This window comes from Scaptodrosophila lebanonensis, unplaced genomic scaffold (assembly GCF_003285725.1).
Source record: "Scaptodrosophila lebanonensis strain 11010-0011.00,11010-0021.00 unplaced genomic scaffold, SlebRS2 tig00000096-arrow-pilon, whole genome shotgun sequence".
Classification (NCBI taxonomy): Eukaryota; Metazoa; Arthropoda; class Insecta; order Diptera; family Drosophilidae; genus Scaptodrosophila; species Scaptodrosophila lebanonensis.
In genome coordinates, this window is record NW_022060567.1 from 1,558,653 (window position 1) to 1,568,658 (window position 10,006).

The 10,006-nt window shown below is 37.9% G+C and overlaps 2 protein-coding genes across 2 annotated transcripts; one reads left to right on the forward strand and one right to left on the reverse strand.

Annotated features, from left to right (window-relative positions):
• Positions 1-1,889: 1,889 nt before the first annotated feature.
• Positions 1,890-4,894, reverse strand: LOC115627619. The gene is made up of 2 exons (XM_030523351.1): positions 4,714-4,894; positions 1,890-2,481 (listed from the first exon to the last, which is right to left on the reverse strand). The coding sequence occupies exon 2, from the start codon at positions 2,468-2,470 to the stop codon at positions 1,955-1,957; it is 516 nt and encodes a 171-aa protein (XP_030379211.1). The 5' UTR covers positions 2,471-2,481; positions 4,714-4,894; the 3' UTR covers positions 1,890-1,954.
• Positions 4,895-8,607: 3,713 nt separating this feature from the next.
• Positions 8,608-9,781, forward strand: LOC115627678 (solute carrier family 35 member B1 homolog). The gene is made up of 3 exons (XM_030523420.1): positions 8,608-8,812; positions 8,869-9,330; positions 9,396-9,781. The coding sequence occupies exons 1-3, from the start codon at positions 8,608-8,610 to the stop codon at positions 9,779-9,781; spliced, it is 1,053 nt and encodes a 350-aa protein (XP_030379280.1).
• Positions 9,782-10,006: the final 225 nt, after the last annotated feature.

Below are 10,006 nucleotides of genomic sequence, written 5' to 3' on the forward strand. Positions count from 1 at the left end.
CGCCTCCTCATCGTTTGTCTCATTAATGTGCCTTGAGGCAGGATAAAAAGTGCAAAAATATTTCATTATGCATAATTGCAATACACAACATGATGCAAGCATTTGTCAAGCAGACGGCAATAAAATTAATTAAGATAACGCCAAAGGCTGACACGACCCGCCCACCAAGCAAAAATTTATCAAAATGAAAATTGCAAAAATATGCATTCATGCAAGCAATGCAAGCAATCAGTCCAAGGAAAAGCACTGCTGCATACCGATAAAGGAAGACCGTCCTTTTAGAATGTCAAGCTCTAAAGGCTTCACTTACTTCTCGCTCTCAAGCAGCATTTTGGCTCTACTAAATATCAGACATATACTTTAACGATAAATATGTTATATGTACATAGGTGTGGGGAATAGTTTTCTGATTCAAAAAATGCACCCCAATGTGATATTATAACATGCCTTCTGAAAATCAATGTTGGGCAAAATTAGCGACTGCATTTGATTCAGAAATATACGTTACAATGGAATTCATAAAAGAGAGAGCACCACTTAACAAAACTTACATTTAACCTGTCGCCAATATGCTCTAGAACTGCAAGCCAACTCGGACTTCAAAAGCCAATGCATATCAAGACAAGTCCCTACCATTGTCTCACAGTTTCCTCACAGATCCCACCCTTATAAAAGCCCGTCATTAAAGTACAGCTTATATTTATTAATAATAAAGAGCAGTACCAAAAATGTTATATATGGTTGCACGATTTTATTTCATTTAGCACGATTCAAAATAACGTATGATCAATGTTTTTTTGTTAGATGGTTTTTTAACACGACTTTTCCTGAAACCAATCTACCGTGTAAAAGCAGATTTAAGTGTATATTACTTTGTCTAGTCTAGTTGTACATACTAACCTAAGTTTACTTACTTTTACCCGCCGTTCAACGTCACCGTCAAGTATGCGTGCACTTAAATGTACACGATTAATCGATACTCAACAAGCAAAATCGATGTTTAAATTCGATTAAATTAAATAGATTTTGCATCGATTTTTTTTCGCAGCTCTAATTGGGGATGTAAGTCGAAGGGAAAACATCGATGTTGATGTACATCGATGTCTCGTTATAAAAAATCGATGCATTAACTTTCCATAGAAAAAAAGCTATTATTAGGAAGCTAATCAGCAGAGAAGCTTGAAATAAAAAGTGTTTATATATCAAAAGAGACTGTCATAGCATTTTACTTAATGTAGTTAATCAAAATAGTACTCGTAATATTGACTTTTGATGAACTTGTAACTTATTATAACAGTTTTTAAAATAACGACGCGTTGCAGCTACACCTCTTAGGCATATTAAGTTTGACATTACATACGAAAAAAAGAAGATCAAATACTTAACAATCTAAAATTTATATTATAAAATACACATTTTAACAAAAACATCAAATAATTTATGATATAAATATACATACCATTTTCGGTAAGCCACACAAAGAAATGTGACCGTCAAACAAAACATTAATAATGTTCGATGTTTGGACAAACATCGATGGATCGACGATGCATCGTTAGCAAAAAAACATCGGAAAACATCGATGCATCGTGGTAAAAACATCGTCGATGCTCGATACATCGATGTTTTTTTACATCCCTAGCTCTAATATGTATAATTGTAAAGGCCTAACGTATACCGATATATATATCGATAATATTGTAACGTATATCTAATATTGGAAACTGGGTAATTATTGTACTGCGTGGGTGTATGGACACACTGATAGAAGAAGAAGCAGAGAATAGAAGCAAAGTGTGTGAGAATAATTTAAAATCGTGTTAAAGAAAACCGTCGCTATTAAAGCTTACAAAATATAAGAGGTTTACATAATAATAATACAAATATTATATTAATGCATACAACGCGTTTTCAATTTATTCAAATTCAAATAGAGATGGCAGTATCTGTCCTGCTATGTGTGGTCCATTACGTTCGGATTATTCAGCAAATGATGCATGAAGGTGCGCGAGGATTTGAGAATGGATCCATAAATAGCGGATAGCTTCAGGATCAGTATGGTCAGCATGAGGAAACAGTAAAAGTCCGCGTCAGCAACACGCCATCTGTACGGTATAACAAAGATGGCCCAGATGGGACTGTAACAGACCGAGGCAATTGTTGCCCCAAGGCACCAGGGCAGCACCCATACCCAAAAGCACAAATAGCTGCGTCGCAGAGACGGTATCTTAAGTACTGATGTATGATTGCACATATAGTTAGTGGCCAGAAACTTGAAGAACGTAAAACAGACAGATACATAATATTCCTTATCAGATGGCCATTCCACAGAGACCTGCAGGTTGGCACTTTCCTCATACCACATACCCCAAATGTTAAGTGGCTTGCTCATGGTGAGGGGTAGACGTATAAATGAGGTCCATATTATAGCAAAGTCGAGGATGTGGTAAAGCCATTTCCAATGATCCATTTTCGGTTCAACTATGGGTTAAAAAGAAAAGAGTGTTAGCAACCAAGAAAGGAATGCTACAGTTGAGCGGGCTGAACTCTTAAATACCCACTCCCACAAAAAAGAAAAATAAAAAACAATATTTTAAAACAAAATTCATGATGTTAAAAAAATAAAAAACTTATTCAATACATGCATTTACTATAGAATCGTGTCTATGTGTGTTTATGCGTATCTGGAGCATCACAAAACCTAGAATTGGCCTAGATTACATTTATGGCTACAACTTTCTTCACAGTTGATCTATCATGATAAAACTAGGCATACAGACTCATAATCACTAACTAAATGTAACTACCAAATTTGAATTCAATATTTCACGAATAACGGGACGAATCTGATATTTCTAATAGCGGGGTAGTAGGGGAGTGCACCGGAAAAAATGAACAAACCTGTCCTCCCTCGGGCTTAGCAGTTCCAAGCTTGGTTATTCTAGCTCTTATACTTAGATGTTTGCGTTCATACAGACAGACGGACATTTTCAAATCGACTCATCTTGTTATACTGATCAAGAATATATGTATATACTTTGTAGAATCTGCCACATCCCCTTCTGTGTGTGTATCCCCTTCTGTGTGTACACGCCCACAAAACTAATATACCCTTTTAACATTTGGGTACAGTCACTAACCATACAACATATGTATGTTGTACAAATTAGGAATTCTGTAAGCTTTTTAACATTTGTTAAGTTTAGTTAAAGGATTGCCATCTACCCATACATTTGTTCATTATAAGTCTGTATCGATAGCATGTATTGCAGCTACAAATTAGAAACTATCGATATGTAAGTAAAATACAAAGCACCGATGTTTCACACAATCGATCTATCGTCAAGTGCCATCGATTGTACTTCGATAAGTCGCGACAAAACACCGATGCATTGATTTATGTATTTTTCCGGTATTTATGTGAAATTTATAGTTAGTTTGAACTTTCTTTTGAATTCCTATTATGTAAAGGTCTAACGTACATCGATATGTATCGATGTTATCGTAACGTATAAGTAGTATTTAAATAAGTGTGTATATGGATTTGTCGTGGGGGTAGGGACGCACTGAATGAAGAAGAAGAAAAAAGGAGAAATATAAAGTGTGCACGAAGTTTAAAATCGCAATAAATATAAGCCATCCGTAGCGAATAAAGCTTAATAAATATACGAAGTTTAAAATTAAAATTAATGTTTGGATGTTTTTGCCTAATCGATGAACGACTGTGCAACGCGTTCAAAAAAAAAAAAAAAACAGCGGACAAATGTAATACTCATTATCAAAACATTGACGATCTATGTACATATGTACGTTTTTTACAATCCTAATTAGCACGCACTCTTTCTTGGTTCCGTTTCTGGTGGAAAAGTTGCGGAGACGCCTGCCTTTTACACACATACATATGTATGTATGTACGTATGTACGTGTTGTTGCTGAAGTCCTTTGGAAAAGTACAGCAACAAAAAAAGAGCACATTTATTTGATATAATTCCTGTTTCAGTGACTGGAACTTCATGCCTGACTGGTCCTGGCCATCCGTGCTTCACTGGCGCACCCAAAAACGGGTGCAACAGTGTCTCTCCCTCTGCGTGTGTGTGTGTGTGTGTGTGTGTGTCTGGTGCGGTTTGGCACTGCCTGCTGTCATCATGGCAACCATTGTCGTGATTGTAGTTGTTGTTGTTGGCAAGTTGGGCAACACCACTAATTTATGCGCATTCAGTTTAAATTGCAAATGCGTGCGACATGTGTGCTCGTCTATGCCCTGCACGCACATACATATACACACATACGCACTCTTCAACTGTCGCCAGCAATGAGTTGAAGCCAGCCAAATTGGCATTTGGAGACCGACCATGACCATGACAGCCTTTTGACCATCCCAATGGCAGACCCCAAAATTCATCGTTCTCTGCAATCACGCACACTTATGTACACACACGCACACCCACATTTACACATACATACATACATTGGTATGCATTCAAAAGTGTATTTCATGTTTATTGTATTGCATTTTGCTGTCGTTGTCACTATGCTCCAGTCCCCCCTCCCCGCTCCATTCGCCACCCTCTCCAAATAGAGCAACAACCAACAGACTTCAGCACAACACGACTTCAGCATTATACACACATACATACACACATACTATATGTATGTACAATATGTATTGCATTCTCGTTGAATGGCATTTTGTGGAACTGTGTAATTACGTACCCTAATTGTTGATGCTGCATTCGAATTTGTAGTTATTGTTGTTATTGCTCCTGTGTCCGTTACTCAGCGCACACTTTGCAGATCAAAACAATTGAAGCGCACACGCTGTAATTTGGTTTGGTCGAAAGTGCTCAAAAAGATTTTGAATTTGTTTTCTATCTTTTTACTTAGCCGAAAGCTGTTTGTGATATAACAAAAACTGACTGATAAAGGTGACAGATAAAGCGAAGCTTGCGTACAATACAGCCAGGACTGTCGAACATTCCAATCAAGCTAAATATTTGCAAACCAACTAGCTCCCATACCTATGCAAATATTTACTACCGACTATTATTGGAGGGCAGTCTGAGTTTGCATTGTAATTCCAAGGGTTTTCATTTAATGGTCTGTAGGCAGTTATTTCGATTGACAACACAGTAGTGTGAGTTCCTATTCGAATGCTCTGTAGCTACTTAGCTTGTGATGCTCGTGACATAATCATTCATTTTGAAGGCGTTTATTTATTATTTGTGGGACTGCATTTTCGAGCTTGTTATGGCAGGTGTGTTGCAAGTTGTTTGCCACAATTTAGTGATTGCTCGAACGTCCTACTATAATTGAATTTGTTCAGCCGCAAGCGATCTGGTTGGCTGGCTTTGATAAGCTTGCTGGGAATATGCAGATATTCATGTCGAACAAATTGACATATACAATAGGTAGTGAGCTGAAATACTGCCTAATTATTATTATTATTATCTTATTAGTAAATGGGCCTAGAGCCGTTTTGACTTGTTTCACTAACCATAAAACATATACATACGTGCATACATACTTGTAGATGCGTCATTGTGAGCAAATTTCATTTCATATGCAGAGAGGCATTTGAAATACTGAATGAAAGCTTCGGTTACGTTAATGGAAACCTTAAACGTAAAGCTCCATTAAAACACACTTTGATGTTTTTCTACCCTGTATCCGTAGGGTAATTAGGTTTGTGCAAAGTATGTAACATGCAGAAGGAGGTATCTCCGACCCCATAAAGTATATATATTCTGAATCAGCATGACGAGAGAAATCGATCTAGACATGTCCGTCTGTCCGTCTGGATGAACGCAAGGATCTCAGAAACTATAAAAGCTAGAATAACCAAAGTTGGCATCCAGATTCTCCTAGGTCCGAGAAAGGACGAGTTTATTTTTTTTATTCCCCCCCACCCCCCCCCCCCCCCTTCACCCCCTTCAAAATTTCGTCAATAGCGTTCACATTTCAAATGCTACCTAAACCAAACACACATAATTAATATATAATTATATACTGTTGTTTCAAATGTTATTCAATTCGGTCAATTCTAAGAAATTCTCGCCAGTACAATCCCCCCAAACTTCTTCTTCCTCTTTTTGCTGATGCTATGGGCGCATATACCTCAATGTCGGAAGTTTACCTGGGTACAGGGTATTTCACTGTCGGGCTTGCTCGACTGTAGCGTTCTCTCTTGTTTTTTTTTTTTGTAATTTTGGCAATATTTATGTGAAAAGCGTGGAAACGTGGCAGCTCGCTAAGTAGATAAAACCCTCTTTATTTCAAGTGTGCGTAATTTGCAAAGTTGTTTGGCTCACTTACAAAAAACAAACACGTTCTATTGTGTGGTATGTGCTATTAATGTTGCACTCTGTTCCATATTCTGAGTTAATTTATATTATTAGCGCAGGCCGCGTCTGGATATTTGAAACCACTGGAGCAGTAAAGAAATGCTGCCCGTATACTGAGTGCATGAAACTTATGTTGTGTATTTTTTAGCTACCAAGAAAGATTTTTGAATAAATGAAATCAGTCTGCACTCTGATTCCAAACGATCAAAACAAAAAAATGTTTTCTGTGAAGTAGAGTTCCACACGCGGCTTGTTTTTGGTCGTGGCACTTCGTGTTCGTGTTGCAAATTCCGATATCGTGCTCATGTTGAGCAAGCACGAACATAGCACGGAAAAAAATTAACAACCCAAGTAATAAAACAAAAAAGAAATACCTGATACCCTCATTATTTGATGGGGTTCAACTATTCGGAAACTGCCGCAAGCCAGACTAAACTAAAAGTCGCCTTCAACAGCATTGCGCGATATGTTTATGACATTAAAAGAAGAGACTCTATAACGACATACGCTAACAACCTTTTTAACCTGACCCTTCACTCGTGGATAAAACTTAGGACTCTAATTTTCTTGCATAGAACCATTAATCGTAAAGAACCGAATTATCTGTATGACGAAACTTCATTTAGTTCATCAAGAAGAACCAATAATATAGTTTGCGAAAGATATAGATCTGTATGACAAAATTTCATTTAGTTCATCAAGAAGAACCAAGAAAGATATACAAGTAGATTATCCAGTTCAGAAAGGCACTTTTTCATCTTTGCTCGTCTGTCGAACGAGCTACCACATAACTTAAAAATAATCAGTATAGAAACGCATTTTAGAACTAGGATTGAAATACATTGTCAAGAGTATAACTAATGAAAAACAGTAAAAAGCACCAAACATATACTAATACATTTATATTCAGTAGGCAATACTTATGTACTAATTATAATGATAACAATAAGATTAAAATAAATTAATAAACAAAAAAATAAAAAATATGCTAAAGTAGGGCTGAACTCTTAAGTACTCTGTACATTACTCTGAAATTAAAAAAACATAAACTCGTCCTTACTCGGACCTAGGAGAATCTGGGTGCCAACTTTGGTTATTCTAGCTTTTATAGTTTCTGAGATCCTCGCGTTCATCCAGACGGACGGACAGACGGACGGACATGTCTAGATCGATTTCTCTCGTCATGCTGATTCAGAATATATATACTTTATGGAGTCGGAGATGCTTCCTTCTGTATGTTACATACTTTGCAGAAACCTAATATACCCTTTTTACCCTACGGGTACAGGGTATAAAAATATAACTATATAAGTAGTGCTGGTTATCCAGGAATTGTGTGTTTGTGTACTGGAAAAAGTAAGAAGCCTTGAATTGCTAAGGCAAATATCAAGATATATACTCAATATGCCTGTCAGCTCTGCAAGCAAGTGAACGAGTTTTTTCCACTTCTGGCCACATTGGAATTGAGAGACAAGCTCGGCTTCTTAGCTAAAATATAGATAAGACAATCTACAAATTAATACAAATTTGAAGGTCTTAGAATGGATATATTTTTCGCTTTTACTTCTAATGGTTATAACAGGTCTGTGCTTACAAAAATTTCAATCGTGCGTGCGCGTGCGTGTCTCTAACAGTTAATTTAGTGGCCGTGGCCGAAGATAGCTGTGAAGCCATCGGAGCAACAAAGCAAAATGCGTGAATACTATTTTAAATGTTTACCAAAACAACTTGTAAATACCTTTTCTACGCGTTTTTTGAAAAAAGAAATTAGCATTTTTTTTTTAAATTTTTTTGTAAAATTTTTGCACTCTCCGTCCCATCAAAAACAGTTCTTTTTTCTCCTAAAAATTTTGCAGCACTGGATGTATTAAATGACGCATCTATGCATACAAGGGGGAAGGCAAAACATTAAAATTTCGACTCAATAATGCACGATGCGTTTAAACAATATTTTATACATACGTATGATCAATAAAAAAAACTTCAACAAATCCAGCTCGGTTCCTTTTCCAGGCGAAATAGTGCGCCATAATAATGAAAGTTTGGTTGGCTTCATACTTTAGGAAATTTTTCTAGCGTCCTTGAATGTATGTATGTACATATATGTTGTATGGTTAGTGGCGAAGACAAAAACGTGGTACTACAGTAATACCCGCGTAAAACGAAATAAACAATTTGAAATGTAATTTAAATGTTACAAGAAGCGTGAAAGTTGAAAGCAATTTGCAATCGAATACATACTTGTACTAAGTAAATGGGACACATCATGAACATGCCGGAGAATAGTCGTTTTGTTATATACGCAGCCGGCATCTTCTTCTGTTATTTTGTATATGGAATTGTGCAGGAGGATATAACACGCGGGCGGTATGGCGATCAGGTGCAGCCGGATGGGAGTATTGGCGAGAAATACACCCACGCCTTGGCGCTAGTCTGGATACAGTGCTTTTGTAATTCTCTGTTTGCTAAAGGTAAGAGCTGCTATAAATTGTTAAACGCCCGCCCACACTTCCATTGCCCGGAAAAGGTATGCTGATGGGGAAGCCGCAAAAGGAGGACACCACGCACACTGGTTCCTATGCAGCGAGCGCCCTCTCCTACTTGATTGGCATGGTATCCTCAAACATGGCGCTGCGTTGGGTTCCATATCCAACGCAAGTTGTGGGCAAGTCTGCCAAACCCATACCCATCATGATACTGGTCGTGTTGATTGGTCACAAGACTTATAGCTGGACAAGATACGCCTGTGTGCTGACCCTAGTTGTTGGCATCATTTTATTCATGTACAAGGAGAGTAAAGTTTCGGATTTGCCAACTGAAACAATGGGGCTGGGTGCGCTGCTGATCTTCCTTAGCTTGTCGATGGATGGCTTGTGTGGTGCTTTTCAGGAACGTATGCGTGCCGCCTCTGCGCCATCAGGCCAGCATATGATGTTGGCCATGAACTTCTGGAGCACTCTAATGTTGGGTGGTGCCATGATACTGACTGGTAAGATAATAACATACTAAGCATATATAAATATACTTGTATATATATTTACGTAATTGTTGCAGGTGAGGGCAAGGAGTTTCTACATTTTGCTACTCGCCATCCACAGCTGTGGGCTCACATCGCTTTGATTGCTTTATGTGGCGCTATGGGCCAATTATTTGTCTTCCTGATGGTTGCTGGGTTTGGGACACTGGCCTGCTCTATGGTGACTACTACGCGCAAGTTCTTTACTGTTCTATGGTCCGTGTTGATATTTGGTAACAGAGTTGTTCTTCGGCAATGGTTTGGTGTAGTTTTGGTATTTGCCGCGCTCTTCGCCGATATACTTGTACTGTACGGAAAAAAGCAAGTTCCTTCTCAGAATTCGCCTAGCGATGCCATTTTGGAGGGCAAAAAGGAGGCGTTGCAACCACCGGTTGCTATTCATAGTCCAATCAATATCCCATAGCACAGCTATGGCTCATGGTCACGTGGTTCACACATTTTGTTCAGTTCAGTCGCCAAATCTCGCCTCAAGCCAAGCAAGAGGTGCAATCGTCAGAGTTCTTGACAACCCAAAGGATGATTTGTGTACCGGGTGTAAAACTTCAGTGACCCACGAGTGGTTTATTATTCATATTATAATTAGGATAATATTATAATTAAGATGTTTTTCTTTTAAAGAATTTTTCAA